Source organism: Numida meleagris, chromosome 4, assembly GCF_002078875.1.
Source record: "Numida meleagris isolate 19003 breed g44 Domestic line chromosome 4, NumMel1.0, whole genome shotgun sequence".
NCBI lineage: Eukaryota > Metazoa > Chordata > Aves > Galliformes > Numididae > Numida > Numida meleagris.
Genome location: NC_034412.1, coordinates 89,954,786 through 89,978,816, shown reverse-complemented (window position 1 = coordinate 89,978,816; position 24,031 = coordinate 89,954,786). Strand labels below are relative to the sequence as shown.

Below are 24,031 nucleotides of genomic sequence, written 5' to 3'. Positions count from 1 at the left end.
AGGGGGTGAATAGAAGGCAATAAGCATATCTGTCTGGCTTTATTCTTGGTAATGCAAGTACCTGAACTTCTTCACTGCAAGGTTACAGTGTAGTTTCAAGTTTAATTTAATGTCTACAAGGACCGTGCATCTTTTTTACAGTCCAGTCTGTCTGGTACTTCTATATCAGGTTATCTTATCTCAGGTGCAGGACTTCATATATGACTTTGTTGAACTTAATGAGGTTCCTATCACCCTGTTTCTCCAGCACATTTCAAGTTCCTCTGAGCAGCAGTATTATATTGACTAGAATCACCCCCCAGTTTGATAAAGGCGTGGTCCAGATTATTGTTAAGATGTCAACCAGTATTTGCCTTAGTATAGATGGACACAGATTGTAATGGCCACATGTTGGACTCTGTATCTCTCTTCACAACACTATAAAGCCCGGTGGCTAAGCCAATTTTCTCTCTCTCTTTCCTAATCATCTCTCATATAGTGTTTTACAAACACTGGAAACCATTTTACTTGTGAGGTTAAACAACACTGCCCTTCCTTTATCCTCTCATAGGAAATAAACAGATTAGGAGCAATTTGCCCTTGGTGAATCTTTGTTGGCTGTTACCAAGCACCTTCTTTTCTTTCATGTGCTTGGACATCTCTTCAAAGAGAATGTGCACTATTATCTTGTAGGCATTAAATTACTTGGCTAAGCTGACAGTTCCCCAAATTGTTGTTCTTGTTTTTCTTGAAGATAGGTGTGATGTTTGCAGTGTTTGTCTTTTTCCACTCATCAGGAATAGCTCCAGTGTGGCCTTTCAAAAATTACAGCCATCAACTTTGCAATCGCATTGGCCAACGCCTTCAGCTCCTCCTAAGGCATCCCATCTGGTTCCATAATGTAATGTGTGTCCAATTTGCCTAAGTGCTTCTTCAGTATTCTCAGGATGGTGCTTCATTCTTACAGTTGTGGCCACTAGACTAAGGGATCTGAAGGCTTGGGGTAGGCATTACCAATTAAAAAAAAAAAAATGGAGACAAAGAAGGCATAGAGTGTTTCAGCCTATTCAGTGTCCTATGGTACTTAAAACAGTGAGCATTCCTTAGGCTTTCTTTTGCTACTGTTGCATTTACAGAAAGTGTTTTTGCAGGCACATTGTGTCACTAGTTTTAGCTCCATCTGAACACTGTAAAGTATTTTTACTATGTTTATTTCAAGTTTTACTGAAAGTTTGGAAAACCTGCTAATGGAATCCAGGAAAGTTGGAGATTAAGGGGAAAAGCAAGTTAATAGGAATATCAAACCACAGTAGGAGCACATAACTTTGCTGTTTTATTTATGCTCCTAAATACTTTGATATATTTTATTAGGTCAAGAATAGGTATCAGTTTTCTTTGCTAGGAATAGAGTAGGGCATTTACTTGTTACTACAAAACTTCTAAGTATGTATTTCCAGTTTTTTTTTTGTATGTGTGTGAAAGAGCAGAAAAGAGAGGTTTTTTTTAGTCAGGGGGGAAGGGGACTCTTCCTTCACTGTTCAGTTATTATCAAGGGTTGCACTGAGAACTTGGAAAACAGACTATACATGTAAAATTCATATTAGAGTTACGAATATCTAATGTAGAGAGACTGTAAACATGTAGAATTGGAAATGAGGGTGATCTTGATGCTTTGTGGGTGTGGTCTGAAAAATTCAGCTCAGTAGGAGTAAGTGGATTTGTAGAGTCGTAGAAGACCAAGCTGGAAAATGAGTGGAAAGCTGCATTACTGCAGGGAAGAATCCGAGGGTCAAAATAGCCCCATATAGTTTTGTCAGCAGTAAGACCACAGTTACACTATCATAAATAATGCTGTTCATAAAATACATGAAGTAGATCCCTTTGCTTTTTCAGTGGCAGCATGGTGTTCATTTCATCCAGTTTGAGCCATCTTATTTCAAGAGATGTGGACCAAATGGAGAAGGTACTGAGTGAACATAAACAGGAATGTAGTGTGAGAACAAACTGAAGGAACTGGATTGTTTAAGCTGATGAGTAAAGCCCATTAACTGCCCTTAAACAACATGCAAAGGAGAAAAAGCATAAACTCTTCTTGCTCTGGAAAGAATTGAGCTTAGTAGCAAAAAATATTTAGACTACTTATGAAGAACAACTTGGAAGTGAAACAGACAGTGAAGCATTGGAATGGATTGCCAGGAGAGATTGCATGAGCTTGTTGGCAATAGGTTTTTAAAATAGAAGGAGGATGTCTAGGACTGTAAGTAGACTCCGTGTTGATGGTAAACTAAGTGTCTTGTTGAGATCCCTTTGAAGCATTCTTGTGATTGCTAAAATGGCTATTATAGATTCTTCAGACAAATTTTTCTTGTACCAGTCTTTCTGAGTTTTGATCAGGTAGCCTCTGTAATTTTAGTCTTTTGTCTCTTTGATCTATTATGATATAGAAGAGCTGGATTTTGAGAGAAACAAAGCTGATTATTGTTCCTAACTGAATAACTGCTCATTGAAAGGAGCGAGATTGATGCCTCATTATCAAGAATCTCTGTAGTAGCTTTTTAAAAGAAACTATAAAAACAGATGTAGCAAAAAAAGTGTCGTATTTCTGAGTTTGACTTGTGGAGTATTAACAGAAAGACGAGCCCACATATTTTCAGCTATTAAATTCAACCTCTTTGAAGAAATACATATGGGGGGCTTTTCTGAAATTTACTCTGGAGTTGGTTTGGGGCTTTCCTTTTCCTTCAGAAAGTTTGACTAGCTCTAGGCAGCCTTCATAATTAATAAATGCACACTAATGATGTTCAAAACATCAGTGTATATTTCCAGTCTTGTCTTGTCTTCCACTACTGTTTACTGTGGAGACACCATCAAAAGTCTTCTGTTCCAAGCAGAAGAGTTCTTTTATGTGGAGTTGTAGAAATCCCCAGTTAGGTCTCTGCATTTCTCATTTCTAGGGTTAGGATCAACAGTATGTATAAACAGTCTGAATTTCTTGCTGTTTATACTTGATTTCATCATTCCAGCTGTTTTGGCTTGAGAAATTTTGTAACTTTCAGCTGGCAGGATGCGTGCTTGCATATAAGAAAGCCCATATTGATTCAGAGTAGAGCTCCCATTTCATTCAGTATCTTGTCTCTGACAGTGGTCAAGAACAGATGCTAGGGTACAGCAGCAGACAAATAATAGTGGTAAGCCCCACAGAACACTCTCCCAAACCTTTAGTAACTGGTGGTTCCAGGATTCTTTGAGCCAAAAATAGTGTCTTCTTATGTAGTAATCCTTAGTAATGTCTCTTATTTTACCCAAGAGCATTGTTATGGATTCTGTCCACAGGAGATACCTGCAGATTCAAAAATAGCTTCAATTATTGTATCAGTAGACCCTATCATTTACACTAATTAATTAGACAGTTACAGATACCCAGCTGCAAAAGGTAGAGAGCATTTGTGTTGCCTTGGTACTGGGCTGTTGAGTGATCAAAGGCAGATCTTAACAAGTGGTTGTAAATGTAGCATGGACCCTCTCTCTATCAGCACCTTAGGCATCCTGGTTAAATACAAAAATTAGCCTTTATTTCATCAGAGATAATTCATTGGAGCTCACTAGTCTCTAGTTAAGAATTTTCTCAGTGAGGACAAGCTTTATGAATTTACTGGAATGTGTATTAGGATACTGGATTGTGTGTATGATGCAGACAGACCAAGACCTTTTCCTGTGCCATTCCTCTAGACCCTTGTGCCTGATCTCAACTGAGTTGCAGTCATTCTTCTAGATCTCATGTATGTAGTATGTATGGTTGTAATGATTAATAAAATGTCCACTCGTGCCATTAATTAGGTTAATTTCATATTACTGTTCAAGATGCCACATCTTGAGGCAAGATCAACTGCGTTGAAAAGTAACTACTGTCTTGAGTAATTACAAAAAGAGTGTTCCTTGTAAGCCTAGAAAACCCAGTAATGATACAGTGTATGAGGCAATCAACTAGAAGTATTTTCTGACTAAAGCAAAAGGTATACTGTGAAAAACAACAAAATTGAGACCTAGTTTAAAGACATCTATTGCTGATGACTGTGGCTGTTATTTGTCCTTCCTGTATAGAACCCTTCCCTGATTTTTTCTCTCTCACAGACTACATCTTAGACATATTGATATGGTGGTACCTTGAAAAACCATAGAATACTGTAAAATGGACAACTAATCCTTTCTAGTAGGACTGACAAGCACAGAAGTGTAGCTCACTACAGTTAAAACTTTTCTTTAAAGGATACCCTAATCTAAATACTTAGCAGATATCAAATCTGCATGTTAAAAATAAATGAAGGAGATGCTAGAAGATACTTCAAATCTGATTCTCATCTCTCTGCCATTTGCCATTTAAAAATTCATTGTTAACTGTGAATTCCTCCATGAATTTTCGAAGTGTTTTGTTCCCCCTTTCTGTTAGAGTACCTGATATCTTTAGAAAGGAAAGGTTGTACGCCAGTTTCTTAGAGAAGAAGACAGTATTCCTCTTTATGATCTTAGAAGAATATTTCTTGTCTAGATTTCGGAGTAGTTCTCTCATCTTCCCACTCTCCCATCCACCACACGAATCCTTTTCCATTCTTGCTCTGATTCTTTAAAAGCTTGGTTATGATTAAATTTTTATTGTAATTGTTAAGGTTAGCTAAGTGTGTGCTTCTGTTCAAGAATACTAAAAGGATAAAGTTTAGGCATATTGGAGATCAGCCTGAGTGCAGAGACTAAGCTTTGAAATCTTGGATTTTTAATTCATTTTCATATGTAGAATTTTCAGAAAAATGCAGGCTTACATATAACTTAATGTACACAGAAAGCACTGTCAGATGTTTGTAACTGTACGTTAATTTAGCAAAGCATATTCTTGTTTGGGTTAAACTAGTGGACTTCTATGTCAAATTTCATCACTTAACTTAGAGACTTTGGAACCAGTAAGCGGGAGTTTGGAAGGTAAACCATTGGTACTGTGCTTTGGTCATTGCAGTAAATGTAGCAGCTTGCAAAAATTAGATAACAACCTCATTTGGATCTTAAATACATTTGGTTTTATTTTTCAGGACAGAAAAAGAGTTTTCGTCAATATCATGTTCAGTTTTTTGGAGATGCTCCAGAACGAGCCTGGATATTTGAGAAGAGCCTTGTGCCTTTCAAAGGAAAAGACCAGTTTGAACAGTTATGCCAGGAAAGTGCAAAACAAGCCCTCACTAAAGCAGAGAAAATAAAGGTAAGAAGGCTACCAAATAAGGCAAGATTTTCAGACTTTTATTTTACTGTTATAGGTATGTATAGATGTAAATAGATATTCTGGTAAGCTTTTAAGCTGGCATGTAATCTTATATTTTATGTATAGATGTGAAGCATGGGGTGACACATCTCTGTTACTTATTAGAAGTCATTACTGTTCTGCTTTGTCTTTGATTAGTGCATGGTGTTATTAGTCTCAAATACAATTCCATTTGAATAACTGAACTGTATATATGTGTTACACTTAGTCTCTTGGAATTGTTTTTTGTAGATGTTGGTATCTTGGAATGAAAAACAAGCAAATTTCTCAGAGTGTTTTCTTATCTTGCAGATGTTAAAGCCTGTTCCAGGGAAGCTGCGACCGCAGTGGGAGATGGGTGTTAAGCAAGCAAGTGAAGCAGTAGGCATGACAGTGGAAGAACGGAAGGCCAAATACACCTTCATCTACATTAGGGACAGACCTCATCTTAATCCTCAAGTGGCAAAGGAAGTTGGCATTGCTGTGGAGCTTTTAGAGGAGGAGGTAGATGAGTCATCTTACTCAAACGAAGAAACCACTGAAAATCTGAAATCAGTGAAGGAGTCGGGCATTCCTAACAAGAGGAGGAGAAGGACATCAAAATTGTCTGCCACTGATGATACGCAAGAAAGCAGTCAGTTGGAGACTAAGAATACTACTCCTCAAAAGTCATCTGAACAGGCTGAATCCAAAAGAGGGATAGGCTCCCCTCTCGGTAGAAAGAAAACTCCAGCATCTACTCCACGAAGCAGAAAGGGTGATGCAGTATCTCAGTTTTTGGTCTTTTGTCAGAAGCACAGAGATGAGGTTAGTCTCTTTTAGCTGTTACTATGGATGATTGCCTCTGCTCATTTCTGTACTTAAAGGAAATTCTTCGCTTTAGTTGACAACTAACTGTTACTATAGAATCCATAATATTCTGAGTTTGGCAAAGTATGCCTGCATCAAATCTTGGTCCAGACAGTAACAGAGAAAGGAGAGAGAATGTATATAAATAATATGAGCAAAATAGTAATATTGGCGTTTACTTCAAATGTCACATTAGTATCTTCCTACATAATGTAACAGTCCTTTTTATTAGTCACAATTTTTTTTAATATACATAAATGTAGTAGATATGCTATACATACGCTCAGGCAAATATAAGCAAGGTTGTACTGTTTATGGTTATCTACTTAGAGTTAGCTTGTGCATTCATTTTGATAACATGGCTCAAATTATACAGTGTGTTCCCATGTCTTTTAACTCCTCAAAAACTCAATTTCCCTACCTAGAGTCCTTTGCTGAGCTTCAGAAAAAGCTTCAACAGTTACCAAAGTGTATGAAAATCACTGTCAGTGTGCAGTATCTTGGGACAGAAACTAGGCCTTCTTGAGAGGACTACACTCCAGGGCAAGGTAGATTTAATAACTACCATAATATCAACATTTCCTAGGAAGACTGTTAGAGGTATAAAAGCGGTACCATTGTTCTAACTTATTATTTTAAAATCATGAACGTCATTTTTCTTCTTTACAACCCTCTGCTGCATTTGCAGTACAATTCCATGCACTGGTAGAAGCGTGAGTTCTGATGTTTTTTATTAGCTGTACTTTTCTGTAATACCCACAGAGGCAGAAAGTTAGAGATGACTTGGTCAGAGACTTCAGCTGTTAAATGTTTGACTTCAATATAAGATATCTGTATTAGAAAATATTAACAAATCTGAACATTATGAAGAAAAATTGAAAGCCAGATTACATTGTAGGGTGATAAATTAGTTGTTGTTCAATTTAAGGATCTTTTTAGTTCATTACAACTCAGGATACTGATGAGAGTAAAAATGAATACGGTGTACATATAGCTTCTTGTGGGTTTGGTTTACTTGAGAAAAACATTGGCAGTTGAATTTGCTGGGCTCCGGAAACAAGAGCATTTTGTAGCTAGACTATTAAATATAGATTTTAATATATTCATTATGAAAAGCTATATGTGTGAAACATCTGTCTCATGTTTGAGAGAGTTCTGTTTCCACTTCTTCTGTAAATAACCTTGCATCTTGTGTTATAGCAAGAGAGTAATGCCTTGGCCTGTAAGGTATGCAACAAGAAGTCTTGTGCAGCAGTGAGGCACATGAAATTACATCTCTGGAATAACTGAGATTATTACAATTGGTTTTACCCAAACACATCTTACCACAGAAGAGACATGCTGTGTCTCTGATGTTATACTTTCATTTTCTGTGCCAATTAACATGTTTCATTCCCTTCTGTGATTATACTGTAGCTCTCAAATAGATGGAAAATACAAAGGATGTTGCACTATTTAACACTGATGAATTAATTTGTCTTCAGTGTCAGTTTGAGACGCTGGAAAAACTTGCATAAACTTGAAAAATCACACTGATGAGAATGATTAATATTCCACAGAATTTAAAGTAGAGTTTTTAAATATGACATATATAGAGAGGGCATCTTGTCTTTTCTACCTAGAATACCTTTTAATAAAAATCAGTCATGAAAATAGAAATATTTTTGATAATATGATTCATTCTAGTAGATACTGAAGCACTTCTGTGCATAGAACAGAATGAGGATACAAAAGTGATGGGTAACAGATATCAGCGACTACCAGTCCCTCTCTCAAATTAAAATTGTTAGGGCCTGATTTTTCCTTTCTCTCTATGTGAAGATGACTGGCATTTTAGATACCTGCTAAGTTTAGTTAACACTTCAAGCTTGTTACGTTACTTCTTGGCAGTTTCATGTCTTCAGTGGAACACGGAGATTGTATCCAAATAATATTTGGTGTTTTCCCTTCTGTTTGGCTTATCTGTTTGAACTTGCATAGCTTGCTATCCATATAAGATTTTTTTGGTTGGTTGTTCTTTTTTCCTGTTGTAGATACCGTTATTTTATATGAAATGATAACATTTGCTAAAAACAGACCACTTTTTAAGCCACTTGTGTTGGTGGCATCTGAAAGATCAGAGTATAGTTCCTTAAGTACTTGCAGATAGATATTTAGGAAAAAGGAAAACTGGGTTTGTAAGAGGTTCTCCCAGATCTGTCAGAGATGGAGTGAATGGAAAGGAAGGACTAAAGACTACTCATTTGGGGCTTCCAATAATCACAGGGTATCTTAAGAGTAGATAAATTTCTGCTGTGTCATGTGTGGAGTCCATGTTTGTACCGTATCAGGATTCTTCTATCAGTTTGGTTTTTATTAATTACTACTTTCTGTATTGCTTTTCTGAGGATGGGACAGGAATAGTTGAAATTTTCAAAAATGAATGGCAGCTGCTTGAAAACTGGGTGAAGGAAGGATGCAGAGCTGTTGGAACGGGTCCAGAGGAAAGCCGTGAAGATTATCACAGGGACAGAACACCACTTATATGCAGAAAGTTTGAGGGAGTTGGGCTTGTTGAGCTTGGAGAAGAGAAGGCTCCCAGGAGACCTCATTGTGGCCTTACAATACCTAAAGGGAGCTTACAAGCATGAGGGGGAGAAACTTTTTCATGATCTGACAGTGATAGGACAAGGGGAAATGGCTTTAAACTAGAAGAAGGGAAATTTAGGTTAGATGTTAGGAACAAATTTTTTACTCGGGGAGTGTTGAGGCACCGGAACAGGTTGCACAGAGAGCTGTGGATGCCCCATCCCTGGAGGCATTCAAGGCCAGGTTGGATGGGGCCCTGGGCAGCCTGATCTAGTGGGTGGCAACCAGCCACAGCAGGGGATTGGAACTAGATGATCTTTAAAGTTTCTTCCAACCTAAGCCATTCTTTAATTCTATGGACTGCCGGAAAATGTTTTTAGTGATTTAGCAGTGTTTCCATGAGCGAAGGAGGGATTTAAACTTGGAACACTTTTGTAGTTTTAGTGGCACACTAAGTATTTTGCACGGTTACCAAAGGAGTTCCGATGTATTTTGTACTGTTGGCATTCTTGTGCACTTCCTCTGTGAAATACAACCATCATAATTGCTAGAAGGGAAGTGTCTTGACTTGAAATAAAGGTATTTTCAGCGAGAGACAGAGCCATACTGCTTATGTTAATGAATTGATTTGGGCCTTGGGTCTTTTTTGAGGTAAATGAAGATCTAATTTCATTAGTAGGGTGTACAATTGAAGTTTTCTGCAAGTATAAGGAATTGTTGAACATCGAGACAAATAAGAGTGGAGGTAATTTGCTTTGCTTGGATGAGCTAGTATGTGCCTGATCTAAGCACCACGTTTTATACACCTATAGTGATATTGATTCCTAGATCCAGGAATTTCCGTATATTTTGTCCATATTTAGAAAAATAACTTGAAGAAGTGCGTGACTTTCACATATACTGTTTCAACTACATATGCCAAGAATTGAGTATTATGGTGTGAAGATGTTAGTGTCCTTCTTTGCATGTGTCTGCTAATCATTAAGAAACATGGGTTTTCACTGCTTTCCTATTCGACTGACAATTATTTTTATTTGTATTTTATTGGAAATGGAGGTAACACTAAGCTATATCTCATTTGTGCAAACAAAAGTAGATATTCCTTAGAAAGTTTAAGAATTCCATGCCCTAGTTGGGCCCAGTGAACTATACACGCTCAGCGGCCAGTGGTCAAAATTGATACCACCTCGGTTGCTTTAGGAAGTGAGATCTCTGGAACAGATGTCTTGTAGATCTATGTTGTCTCCTCTAAATAACTTTTTGGATGCTTCTCAATTTTAATCAGTTTGAAGAGAAGCCCCCAAAGGTAGTTTTATATCCTATAAGCAAGTAGATCATACGAGATAAAAGCAAAAAGAATCTTAGTACTCAACTAGAGGAAAAATTACAGATGTGTTTTCTTATTAGACTAATTAATATCAGTGGAAGGAAGATATTGCAGCTCTTCCAACCCCTGGAGAAGCTTTAGTCACACCTGTACCTTGCTTGACACCAGAATTTGTAATGTAAAAATACTCAGTTCTAAGAATAGTTCCATGGAAAAAAATGTCTTTCTGTTCTGTTGAATGTTGTTACTGTTTAAACACTTGGCTTTTTTGGCCTACTTTTATTTTGCTCCATGATTTGGGGGTAGTGGTTGCATCACTACAGTAATAAATGGTGGGACTGCTGGTTAGAATTGAAGAATGCTGGTTAGTGAGAGAGGGACCAAGGGCTGTGTTTCAAGTTACTGTTTCAATTTGGTAGAATGCAGAATCTTAAGAGTTTCCTGATTTCTGTAAGTTGTCAAATCTGTCTTTCCGTAAGAGAAAGTATAGAAATACTGAAGGAGTTTCTGGCTTTTTTGTTTGTGTTGAATAAACTTCCTAGGAAGTCAGTTAATTTCAGTGCTGATGGCTATTGTGTATTGTGTTTATATTAAGGAAAGATGCACAGCTTTTTGAATTCCTAGTATTTGTATAAATAGTATAAAATGAGAATACAGGAAAATGTTACCTCAAGTGCTAGTTGGGGTAAATCTCTCTGCTAAGATATGAGATTCCCTATGAATAGTGAATTCTACTGTAAATTGGTGGATGTCCTTCCAGGCAAGCACTTATTCCAGTGTGATTTGCCTGTGTTCTGTGGGATAGACTTTAACTTCATCCAGAAATAATAAAACCTTTTTGAATCATCATGCCACAGGATTTACATGTACTCAATTTTCTGTGTGTTGAAAGGCAAATGGTTCCAAAATGGTTCTTAATCCTTCTGAATCAGCTAAAAGATTCTCTTTGTAGAGAGAGAAGTGGTTATTAGAAAACAACGACGACACTGGGTACAAAATGCTCAAATGTAGTTCCATCCGTAGCAGAAACGTAAGATAGCTTGTTCGTATCCAGTTTTCTGAAGCAATAGAAGAACATATTCTTTTCAGTGGTCATCTTTTTTTTAATAAAACCCTATTTCTGCATGTATAGGTGGTTGCTGAACATCCCGATGCATCAAGTGAGGAGATTGAAGAGTTGCTTGAATCGCAGTGGAACATGCTTAGTGAAAAACAGAAAGCTCGCTATAACACAAAGTTTGCCATAGTGACCTCTCCCAAATCTGAAGAAGACTCTGGTAAACGTAAAACTGTGCTAGTGTACTCTAACTAAATTTGATAAACATAGTGGTGTTAAACTAAGCACATATTTGAGACCTGTAGGGAAAACAGCTTTCACTGTTTTCCAGGTTTTAATTCTTGGTGTTTGTGCCAATAGCAAAGGAAATGCCAATGGTTACAATAAAAGCAACCCATGAAGTCTACATTTCTTGCTCATTGTTCTGAAAAGTTGTTATATGTAAACCTTCTACTGTTTAGAGATTGCTGATTTCTCATTCTTCTTTTGCCCATAAGCAGCTGCCATTGCATCCATTGCCTGTTATATGTGGATGCTGGGAAGGGAAAATGAAGCGTTAATACTAGTAAAATTAGAGTTGCCCTTTTTTAAAAAATAGAATAGTCAGTAAAAGGCTTCAGAAAAGTGATCAGTGCTACGCCTCTTCTTCATATGAATATTGATAGTGTATTACCTCATCATCATCAACTCAGGAAGAAGCATTCCAAACTTCTGAATCTTTCATCTACTTGGCATTTTATTGTACTATGCAAAATTTTTAGGACATTGTACAAGATTTCAAGTAGATTTTTTTTCTTCTTGTTGCTGTTGTCTAGCATTTGCTTTTAATGATCAGTCTCAATTATTTTGCAAAAGACTTGATTGTTGTTGAGTCACATATTTGAGAAAGGAGGATGGTAGTTTGGCACCTGAGGATTTTATCAAATTTTTAGTAATTATCACGTTTCAAATTTAAATAGTTTTTCAGCACTGTAAGAAGACATAATGTGGAAGTATTAGAAACCAACAGGTGCTGCTTTGGGCAATGACAAGAATGAGATTGAGTGTTTGAAAGTTTGTGAGACTTGGAAAAACTTGTATAAAAATGGCAGTCAGTTTTGTTAACTATCTGTGTGTGTGTGAAATAACAATTTTGTGGAAAATTGAAAAGTTTTTAACTTTAAAATTTAAGTGTCAAATATTTGGATATCAGTTTAAAAAAAACCACATTCTGTATCTCTCAAGGTTCATCATTGAAGAATATTGGAGAGGCCAAACGTAAAGTGTTTCAAGACTCACCTAAAAGGAGATCAAGATCCAGAAGTAATTGAAATTTGTGTTGTGTGCAAATAGTTGATTATTAGTAGCTACTGAGTGTATTTTTTTATGTAATCGCCCACGTTTCATAATCTCTTTATTTTATCTCAGATGTTGTCTTCCTTGACGATAGAATTTTAATGGATCCCAAATTAAATATCTAAACACTGTAGTACTGAATTCTGTTCACCTTCCTCGGTGTCATATTGCAAGAAATGTAATTGAAATTGTACCTGTACCAGGTGTTTCTAGTACATATATTGTGTACATTTATAGTTATCTACAGATGAAAACTTGTCAGTTGAATCATTTCCCTACCCAAATCCTCTTATCTTAAACTTGGAAGAATACTGTGGGATTTGTTTTACTGGCTTTTTGTAAGTAGCAGGTTCTCCTGGAGCCACTTCAGTCTGCTTTATGAAATCAGAGTCCTAGTTTTTTTAGATAGGAACGTTAATTTGAAAATTATTCATATTTTCAAGTTACTATATTTTTAATATTTACGACTATTTGTTCCCACTGGAATGGAATACTTGTAGCTGTAGGGCAATTTTCAGTTAACATGTTTGTGCCCCTGGAGCTTACAAACTTTGAAATAATAATACTCTGTAGCTTCATAAACTAGAGAGTACTGGAGAATGTAATGATGTTGTCGTTTCATCCTGATGAATCAGTATACTTCTTAAGCCTTCATCTATCTTTTTGTGATAGAGCAAGTATAAACAATTGCTGAACCTGGGGGAAGAATATGTAGGTTAGTCAGTGACCTTTTGTTATTTAGCTAGCTGCTTTTGAACTTTACAGTGAATGATCACGTAGATGTGTGAATAAGTCTGTTTTGGTTTAAAATGGCCAAAGTGAATCTGTTCTTAAGAATTTTGGTTCACAAAGGAAGGGGATATTATGGTCTCCTGTAAAACGTAAGTAAGCTTTTTGGAAAGAATCTGGAATTGCTATGCCAGAAAGAGAGAATTAATCTGTACAGTTGGTAATAGCTTGTTCTTTCCAGAAGCCTGTTAAGCTGATCTCCGTACCTTTACCAGTATCAACTGGAGAACTCCTGAAGGAGATGTAAAAATTAGCTTCCGTGATAAGACACTATTAGAAAGTGGCAGAAGAGTTAAAACCACGTACAATCTGACAATATGAAACAGATGTTGGGCAGCAATATTCAGATCTTACGCTAGTGCTTATGTAGGTAGACTCATCTTTCTAAAATGACTATTAAGCATTTGGATGTGTCTAGAGCTTACCTTCAGCAACAGAAACCAGACCGTAGGCATTAAGAGGTCATCAAACTGTGTTAATGTTTAACCGTGTTTAGATATAATGACTGAAAGAAAAGTAACTTAAATAACTAGATCAGTTCAAAATAATTTGAAAGTGGGTTTTAGATTATTTTTCATGTAAGTTTCCCCCATCCCCCATCCCAAGGTAACTTACATGGAAATAAAAGAAACCAAAAAAAGAGGACAAAGGAACCTACAGAAGATTTTGAAGTTCAGGAGGCACCTAGGAAAAGACTCAGGATGGATAAACAGAATAATCGGAAGGTAATTATGTTGTTGGTTTGTTTGGGTGGATTTATGGCAGCACCGATCACATTGCTGTAGTTAAGTTTGTCAGCATTTCCGTTTCCAGGACTAAAAAAGTAATGTCTTTATATCAAACCAAACTGTTGTAAATATTTAGAGAAACGTGAGCTTATTGCCATGAGTTTTCTTCTTTGGTTTCAAGCATGGAGATGTGAAGTTGCTCTTGCTACTTAGACTGTGGTGAAAATGTACGCTGAGAAAATCTGTTTCCCAAAGGAATATGCAGAGGCATGACATCTCACTATTGCCAAGCCTTATAGTACTTTTCCTTTCCCCATGAATCAGATTTCAGGTGTGTATACAAGAACGTGTACAAGAATCTTTAACGTGTTAGTGATACTTCTTTTAGACAAAAGTTGGGGACGAGAGGAATGCAAGTTAAGCAGAACAGGAAAACGAATTTTCAAGAACTGGATTGAATCCTACAGTACGTTTTAGTGACGTCTAATTGCTTAAGATAGGAAACTGTGGTACATACAGCATCGTTATCATGCAGATCACAAGCTTCTTTTCAGTTTAACTTGCTCGTGAGGATGAGATTTTTCCTTACGTAGGTCGCTAAAATTCTGTATGTAGGTGTCAGCCCAAATCCTGTAGATGCTCAAGTGTAGGTTTATTTAGTTGCAGTTTCAGACCAGTGAACTTCTTGGGTTTTACTTCTGTGAAGAGTTAAGCTAATAGATGTTTTCAGATGTGTTACTAGAGTACCATACTGTGGTGTGGGTATTGCAAACCTTGCCCAGGGATTTCAGTGTCAGATTGGTTAAATGAAGCAAGCTAATACATGCAAAGGTGATAGATTTATTTGAAGATGAATTCTGGGGGTCGCATTCAGAGATGTCAGTCTGATATGCTTGTTACTTTAGTAGCTTGTCTTGATATTGCGGATATCCAGACAATTTGGTTGAAGCTCACTGTAAACAGTAAGTATTATTTCAGATAACCGGACGTAAGTAGCCTGTTAGTAAGGAACAAAGATAGTTCTTAGAGAAGTTCTGTTGCCTTTGCAGAAAAGAGGGCCAAAAGTGTTTTTTGCACTTTCTGCTCTGAGAGGTCAGTCACTGAGTATCCATTTTATATTCTAGGAGAAATTATTTAGAAACGTCAAGTATGTGTCTAATTGATTCAAATTATTCTAATGCAGTAGATACAGGGAAATAATTAAGTTTATTAATTGAAATTAACCCTTGTTACAAAGTCCCTGTTTTGAATGAAATAAAAGTTCCTTCTTAATTGCCTGACCAGTTTTTGTTTGCAACAGCTGGCCTAGATGATTGCAAGTACAATGGAAGGTGGTTACAGTATAGTTCATGAAGAGGAGGTTCTGATGTCTTTGATACCATGATGCAGATGTGACCGTTAACGGGAAAACAAAATAATTGGGATAAGTGATTCTTATAAGATACATACCACTAATAATACTGACTTAGGTAACGTGCTACGTACATTTAGAAAGTGATGTCCTTTGTTTAATATATCAGAATTAGTTGCGAGGAGTCTGGTATGTATAAATACTATGCGATTTGGAAACTGTAAATGCCTAAGGCAGTAGTTTTTATGCTTCTGCCCACAGAAGGATCAGTTACTGTAGAATGGCTGCTCTCTGCTTTTTTTTTTTTTTAATGGATAATCTTTTAGGCATCTTCCTGCCCCCACCAGCCCAGGATGCTAGCTGTATGTGCTGCTACTTGGTAGAAAATGTAGTGAATGTCTGCAACAGTGTCTACACAGTGATTCAGAAATGCAAACACTAGCTATGCGCTTCCCTCCGCTATTCCCAGTTTGCGTGCAGACTTACCTTACAACTTTTTGGGATAGGTGAAAGCTTAATGATTTTTCATGAGCTCTCGCTGTGCGTTACCCTTTTCTTTTTGTCCTCAGCTCTTACAAAATCTGAATGTTGTTTCACAGGTGACTAGATTATAAAAAGTATATGAAAGTTTTGAAAAAAACCTTTCGTTCATCGATGCTTTCATGATGTATATAAAATGCACATTAACAGTGGGGATGCTGTAAGGCCTGCTTTAAATTGTGTGAATTATCCTGTACATTTTCATTCATTGTACACGGCAGCATCAGTGGTAGGGTGCCTTAGTCTAAGTGACATCAGTAGAAGTGTGGTGCAGCACATTTGTAGTACAGTCTCACCTTCAAGGTATTCACCTGGACATCTTTTATGAAACAGTCAGATAAAGAATACGAAAAAGGGCATAAAATTTGTTGTCTAGAGTTTTTTCTTATTGCTCATTTGAGCATTTTTTAGTGATGAGCATTCTTGGCTGCAATTTTAGGGACTTTGTACTTGAATGAATTTGTAACACACGAAGAAAGTAACAGTGATATCCTGTAAGGAACAGTTTGTGTCTAATTTTGACGCAGCTTTGACAACAGTTTCCCCAGTTTTTGGCCTAAACTTTTAATGACAAATTCTCAGCCTGGAGCAACTTTATTCATTGTATATGCTCCCTTGATAATAGCGTTTATATTTTGGAAATGCTGGAACAATCTTAACCATAGTAATTTTTCAAGTGGCACTGCTGCAAGTTGTGGAATTGAAAGCAAGCCTCTGAAACTTAAATTCTGCTTTTATTCTCAAATTTATTTACTACTTCTGCAGTTTACCCTAAAGAATTAAAGGTTTTAATTTGACCAGTACAGACAAAGATAGGAAGGGTAATGTACATGTTTTGTTTTCATGCAGAGCTCCCCTTTCTGATATGCTGAGTTTGGGATGGATAAGTGGGATGCTGGAATGCCTTGTTCTTTAATTTTACTCATTTGTTTATGGGTTTGTACCCTGTTTTGTACATGAACTTTAAAAAAATTACTTAAATGGGGCTAGCTTAACGACATTACCATTCAGGTATTTGTAAAGACACTTTAATAACATAAATCCAGAAGTAATTGCCAGTTTTGTCCAACCACTCTTAAATTAGGAGTTTTTTTATTTTTTTCATTTTTTTTTTTTTGTGACAGAGGGAGACAAGCAATGACAAAACAGCAAAAACAAACTCTGCTAAGGTCACAGAAACCTCCTCTTCACAAAAGAACCAGTCAGGTAATGTGGTCAGAATAAGTTTTAATGTAACTTTTTCAATTAAATAATATAAAAATAAACAGGTTGTCTGAGGCAGCCAGCTAAATTTGCTGATGCCATCACAAGATGCAGCCACTGTGCCACAGATGGGGGGGGACTGTGCCCTCTTTCTTCACTACCACCATTTTGCAACATTATACTTGCCTGAAATTGTGTATTGCTGATTTAGAGCAGCAGTTCACAAGTTCACCATTTGATGGCACCAAATTAAAGCTATTTCCCCGTGATCTTGGAGAGCAGTGATACAAATCCTACTGCTCCAATTTGTTGTTCTTCATTTGCCCAATGAAACAAGTGCAGTGACCATCATTGTAATCAGTTACGATGTCATTTTAGACCTTTCAAATGATGCTTTATGGGAGGCAGTGTGGCGCATGAGAGGGAATTCTAAATAACCTTGTACCAAAATCCAAAAATCAGATGTTCAAGTTTAAGATAATTTCTGTAAGAGCATGTCTCTTTAGGTATTGTAATGAAATTCCAAAGATGAATAAGCTTCAGAAAGTTCTGCGCAACATGGAAGTGGCAATATGTCTGGTACCTTGTCCCTGTATATAAGCTTTCTCTTAACAAAGTATTAGTGGTACACGGATTGTGATGAGATTACATAGACCTTCTAGTGTTTATCTGAGGACGAACCTGTTACCTCTGCTTTAAAGAGGTCATAAGTCACAAGATGTTTTGCTTTTAATAGACATAAGTACTTGGGGAAAACATTTTTTAGCCATTTGTAGTATGTATTTGCTTAAGAGAAACCTCTTTGTTTTTAAAATCAAGCAAAAACACATGGTTTCAGAAACTTCTTGTTCTCTCAGCCTTACATAGATGCCCAGAAGACCTACCTAAATCATTCCTTCCTTTATCTGAAGGAATATTTTAAATGGCTTCAGGGAGATAACGTTTTAAAGTTCCAAACTTCACTTTGTAAACCAAAATTATTTTACAGCAACGAAAAATCTGTCTGATGCATGTAAACCTCTGAAGAAGCGAAATCGGGCTTCAGCAGCAGAATCTTCAACTCTTGCTTTTAGCAAAAGTTCATCTCCTTCAGCTTCCTTAACTGAGAATGAGGTAAAAAAAAAATGGTGTTTGCACACAGCCATTTAATTACAGGAATTTTCAGGTGTGAATCTTTTTGTTTAAAAGCAAAAAAAAACAAAGGCGAATTCTCTAACGTTGGTGCTCTAGACAAGTTACAGTTCTGGCCTCTGTGAAACCTGTTAATGTGTGCATTGCAAATTCATTTATTGTAACAAGAACGTCTGATTTGGGGACGTCAAAATATTATTGTGGTTTTTAATGTATTTACCAACAAAGTTTTAGAATTGTAACCTTCTGTTAGAGGCAAAGTAAAATGCCAGTGTGTTCTGTATTTTCTTCTACAGACTTTATGTAAGCGTACTACGTTAGTTACATTATGTAACTCAATATTGTCATGTTGCCATAGCTTTTATATTGAAGCAAGTTTCCTAATCCTCCAATCTAGAACTGGACAGTTTTCTGAGCAGAGCCCCTTAAAGCTCAGATTAGTTTTCAGGCTGTTTAAGTGCTATTTCTCTGTGATGCAAATAGCTTCATTGTCAGTAGAGTTAAGCAGGCAGTGAAAGATGTATCTTTTGATACTTACTAATCATAGTCTTAGCTCTGCATATTTGGAACTGTAATTCTTTTCAATCGACATACAATAAATGAGATGTATGTACCTGAAGTGTATTCATACAATCCATTCAACCGTTCCCGAGTTATCTACGCTGTTAAAACAAATCAGCCAAAGAGTAGCAGCATGAGGGTCAAGTTTGCATGCTGTGTTGCAGGTGGATTCAGAAATGTAGTTGGTAGGATTTAGTAAAATATCCATGGACAAACAGCTTCCAGAAGTTTGTATTCCAGAAGTTGTAGAGAAAATACTTGCCTGCTAATGAGGGAGTAGGGCTTCCAAATATCCTAGAGACTCTTCAGTCTCCCTAAAGAAAAAGCATGAGGCGCTTAGACACTATAATGAATGCAGTTAAAATATCTAGACTATGTTCAGTAAATGGTTTGCCTTTGGGGGGTGGGGAAGGTTGCATGTTAATGGCTGTTTATCTTACTGTAACTTGAAAAATACCTTTTATAAAAAAAAACAAAAAACAAAAAAAAAAACACAAAAAAAACCACACCTCACATTCTCCCTCCTGTACCCTAATAAAACAAACTAAAGAAGTCCCACCAGAAAAAAAATGTCCAGGGCAGCAGCGGTCAAGAAAAGTAATACTTGTTCTCATTTTGTTGTTGCAATTGAGAAACTCCCAATTATTGCCGTAACACTTTCTGCCATTTTGACTTTACTATTGGCACTTGCAGTCTAAGCTGTCTGTATTTGGGACCAGCTATTAAGCCAGGCCTGTTTAAGGATCATAGTATATTTTTCATTCTAAATATACATCTCTCGATTCTGTAATCCCAGCAGAAAGATCCTTCTATTTCTACTTAAAGGGTTACAAAAAAAAAAAAAAAAGTCTCCCAAAATCTTTCTCCATAAAAGACTTGTTTTTGTAGGATTTGGGGTTGTGTCTTAACAGTTCATGTGCAGAAATGGAAACGATTGTTTAGGCTGAGATGAAAATCTTAAAACTTAGCTCTTTATTTCCTCAGCTGCTGCTGAACAGCAAAAGATTTGAGAAAAATTCATGTCATACACAGCTCATAAGACTGACATACAGATTAGAAAGTGAATTCATTTTTTCCTAATGTTTCAAAACAATTGTAGTCAACATAATAAAAATGTACCCTATCAAAAAAACAGAGATCTGGGGGGTGCTGGGTGGGTTGAGGAGTAGATAACAGTGGGCTGGATCCTTAAATGGTTTAAAGCTGCACTGACATGAACTTTTACCAGCTAAGGGTTGGACCCAGTTTGTTTCCTATGATATTAGATATATTTTGCCTTTAAATAAATATTGAAAAAATATTACAGGCATGTGTTTCTGAACTTACTATCTTCTACAAAACAAGGAAAGTTATAAACCTTGGATGTTGTGGGTGGCTTTAAAAACCTTTTTCCCTTTTCTATTGTCATTTAGCACTTGTCTAAACAGCTAAATACATGTATGTCCTGAGAATGTTGATCCAGAGAGAAACCTTCTCCAGAAAGACAAGGGAAAGAGTTTTAAGAAATAAACACAATGATGCAATGCTGAAAGCCTTGCTCCACTAATTGAATAGGATGTAATTCTTTTCAACATTAAATACATTTGCTGACTAACTTTTATTTTTGTGTTCACTATTACACTTCGAAATGTTGACTTAAATGATCTTCTAACAAAGGTGAAAAAAAAATACTGCATATTCCACAAGCACATACACCTCCACAAACAGTATTAAGTGGATTCTGGCTGTTTGCTTGTTCTTTTTTTTCTTTTTTTCCCTCACTACTTGTGGACAGCTTGTTCCAGAAGGGAGCCTGCGTATAACTGTTATTTGTCAAGGACTGTGGCTAGTTGCAAACCTCTTAAATGTCACGCATTGCAACTCAAGTTTAGTAAAAGTGTGTTCAGTAGGGAGGGGTGTGCACAGTTTTTTCTTCTTCTTTGAAAGATCGTATTATTTTGACTATTTACAAAGATTTTGGATGGTTTTTGTTGTTACTTGGGGGTATTTTTAATGGGATTTACTTGAAATATTACAAAATGAACGGAAGCCAAATTCTTAATCCGTAAGTCACTTTAGGTGCCTAATTTAGAAGGGAGAGAGAAGCATTCAGTGGGCTTCTCCCTTGAAAAACAAACACTGATAGACTTAACATACCAGTGGGGAAAAGGTAGGCCTCTGCTCCTTTCAGGAAATTGGGGTTTTAATTATTTTAACATGATGGACCAGACCAGTAGGGTCTTTTTGTAAGTCACTGGGCAAAAAATAGCAATGCCTTTGTTTTTATTTGGTATTTATACGTGAATGAGTAAGTGTCATACCTGCATTTAATCTTGGGGAAAAAAATGCTTAATTTTACTTCTAGGCACTTGGCATCAATAGTAATTTCCTTAAAACCGATTTCTTAAAGAGCACCTTTGGGGCATAGTGTGAGAAAGATAATCAACATTTCCAAGTCTACAAAACTTCAGAGTAGTACTTTACTGCTGCTATAAGATTTGATGTAACCATCCAAAACCTCATATTTTTGAGAAGAGATGCAAGTGCTGTCTTTTACCTTCTCCTTCTACCCCTCAGTAATGTTACAGGTGCCAGTAGATTGTAACCAGTATTTTTTAATAAATAAAAAAAGGCTTTGCATTACCATTGCTGTTGGATTATTAGTACATTTTGTGTGTTTGCACAGGACGTACCTGTTCTAGCTTTTCAGTCAATTTCTGTGGTTATTGGCTGGCTTCATTAAATTGAATGGATTTGTTCACAGTAGATAAATGTCATAGTATCCTGTAGGGTTCAGATACTACCTCTGAACTTTGTCAGAGAATCATAATATCTTTAAAGAGGACAAAATAAAAAACATGTAATACTCTAAATTCTTAGCTAGTTTGTCATTCATCTTACCCTCATGAAGTAGGAGCTGACCAGCAGATGGCAGTTGAAAGAAGGCCGTGAAAGATCTTGAAAGTGTTGTTTTTAATGTAAGTTCTGTATCTTCCCTAGAGGGAATTCTTTGTATAACATCCAGTGTGAAAACATGCTCAATTGCTGGTTATAGCTCCAACTTCCTGTGTTTCCAATGCCTAATAATGTAAGACAGTAGCCTTAAGTTGTGCTCTTTTTGTGCTTATTAAACAGTACATTTTTTTATTACTAATTTGAGGCAGATTTCTTTTATCTGCATTTTTTTTTTGTTTGTTTAATGGGTATTAGTATGTATAAGAATGGAAAGAATACGTACAGAACTTTAAAGGTAAGCTGTTTGATCCAGGAGGCAGTCATGAGACACGTACAACTTGCAACTAAGTACGTCAGCTCCATTTATCAACCCTGGAGTGTAGTTGTCCTACATTACACAACTAAAATACTCTAGGCATGCTTATTAAAGGTAAAAATAACTGCCTTTGTGATCCTAAGAACAGAAAGGAAGAAGGAAATTCACGTTATTGTAAAGAAACTACTGCCCTGAAGAAAAAATAGTTGAAGATATGCTTGCAGGTTGTTTTAAAACGTAGATACCGATGTGCTTCTGGCATTTTATTCCTAGCTTTTTTCAATGATTATTTTCTCTTCCAAACAAGACTTAAGAATAACATAATACGTAGCGTCTCATTACATCCTTTGTGACCTAGCAGACAGTTGTTTCCTGTTTGTTTCTGTATGCCTGTGGATTTCTCTTCCCTGTTTCAAAGCACCAGTAAGCAGTCAGGGGTATGTTCTTGTGGAACGCTGCAAGTAATTGGACTTCTTTCATGCTAATCCTCTGCCAAAGCCTCTAACAGTTGAAATGACTTGCATTGCCCACCAGGCCATACTGTTTTGTTATGATGCTTTCACTTTCACATGGAAAAAAAAAAGTTCTAGGTTTGAGTCTTGTTCTTTGGCAGCACGTTTTGTGTAGAAAATTAAGTTTCTTATGTAATTACTCTCAACTTGTGTATTACGTAGGCTTCAGAGTGCAGAGAATCTGTTTACTGAATGTTTATCTAATGTAGGTTTTTATTCCACATCTCATACCAAAGTATCATGGGTGTCTATAGGTAATTTTATAATGTTTTAAAATGTTCTCAAAATTCTAATTAACTTTCCAGGCAAATTCAGAAATGCATAATATCCTTACCTGAAACGTCTAACTACTGCTAATAATAAAAATGAAACTTGTCCCAGGCCGTCTTTTTGCTATGATAGTACTGTGTACACTTGTGGCACCGCATACTTAAAGAATTTATCTAGTCTAGGAGTATGGGCCAAAATACCATTCTTCAGTTCAGGAATTCTTATACTGAAATAAAGGAAATGTTAACTGTAACTCAATTGGCTCTGTCAGTTTTTCTGTCTCCGTGTGGGTGCACAATAGATTGTCTTTCGAATACAGTCTGATCTATCTGCATGTTTATGTATTTTTATATATCTCGTGCTTAGATTTAAAAAGAAACAACTACACAACTAGTCATTAAGACTTTTGTTAAAAAGAAAATGCAGTTGGTAATTCTTTGTGGAAAGACTGAAGAGTTTCCTTATCAGAAGATCCATACTCCAGTCTTTCAGTGGGAAGCTCTTAGCCAGACTAGTCCACTTCCTCCTGGCTGATTGTGGTACAGACATCACTGATGCTGAAGTCACTGCAGGAAGTCTGAGCTTGTAACACTGTCCCTTAGTTCTAAGCACAGTGGAGCTTAATAGCCAGCAGCATTCAGAAGTCATGGAAACATGCTTCTAAAATGCTTACAAGAAGATGCAAAATAGCTGCTAGAGATAGTGGGTGACCTGAAAGTCGTAGGTTACTTTTTTTGTGTGGATCTTGATGAACTTGCAGCAGGGGTGACTTGCTTCTGCCATGCTCTCTTTTCATTTTCTGTACCCCTAGCTTTAAAGGAAGTCTACGTTGTGGATTTTGTTTCCATTTTATGTTCTACAGCCAGGATTATAAAACAAAAGACGTTTGAGTCAAACAAAGGGAAGCAGAAGGGTTACCTTTCCTGTCTGAAAATATTTGCCCTTTAGTTGATTTTCTAACTGATTAAGCACAACATGACAGAAGAGCAACCTGATCGTAATCTGACTAAGTCCACTGCTTGTATTCTTAATGTGTGCTGTTTAACAAGCACATTTGAGTAATACAAGAACTGCTTTCATAAGACCGAATGTGTTGATGAAGTAAGTGCTCTGAGGAAGAGTATGTACATTTTAATGAAAGTTGCACTTTGGTAGCTAGAAAAATCTGAAGGGCTTTGCAGCTGGTGGAGTGATGACTACCGGAGCCCGTTCTTGTGTGTGCACCATGGATGCATAAATGCTAGCAACTTTCCCACTTGAAATTTCCAGTTTCATTTTGAACCTTCATACTCCGGGC

The 24,031-nt window shown here is 36.7% G+C and overlaps 1 protein-coding gene across 8 annotated transcripts in view; it reads left to right on the top strand.

The window, feature by feature from the left end:
* NSD2 (nuclear receptor binding SET domain protein 2) overlaps window positions 1-24,031 on the top strand; it is a 104,849-nt gene that overhangs the window by 59,149 nt on the left and 21,669 nt on the right. For 6 of the 8 annotated variants that reach the window (XM_021393788.1, XM_021393783.1, XM_021393787.1 and 3 more), the window contains 7 exons: window positions 5,058-5,224; window positions 5,576-6,070; window positions 11,140-11,284; window positions 12,289-12,366; window positions 13,795-13,913; window positions 16,932-17,013; window positions 17,999-18,123. In XM_021393788.1, the coding sequence (XP_021249463.1) occupies window positions 5,058-5,224; window positions 5,576-6,070; window positions 11,140-11,284; window positions 12,289-12,366; window positions 13,795-13,913; window positions 16,932-17,013; window positions 17,999-18,123 (1,211 nt within the window). Of the gene's footprint in view, window positions 1-5,057; window positions 5,225-5,575; window positions 6,071-11,139; window positions 11,285-12,288; window positions 12,367-13,794; window positions 13,914-16,931; window positions 17,014-17,998; window positions 22,988-24,031 lie in introns of those variants that run through there. The other 2 variants (XM_021393791.1, XM_021393790.1) reach the window with 2 other exon arrangements.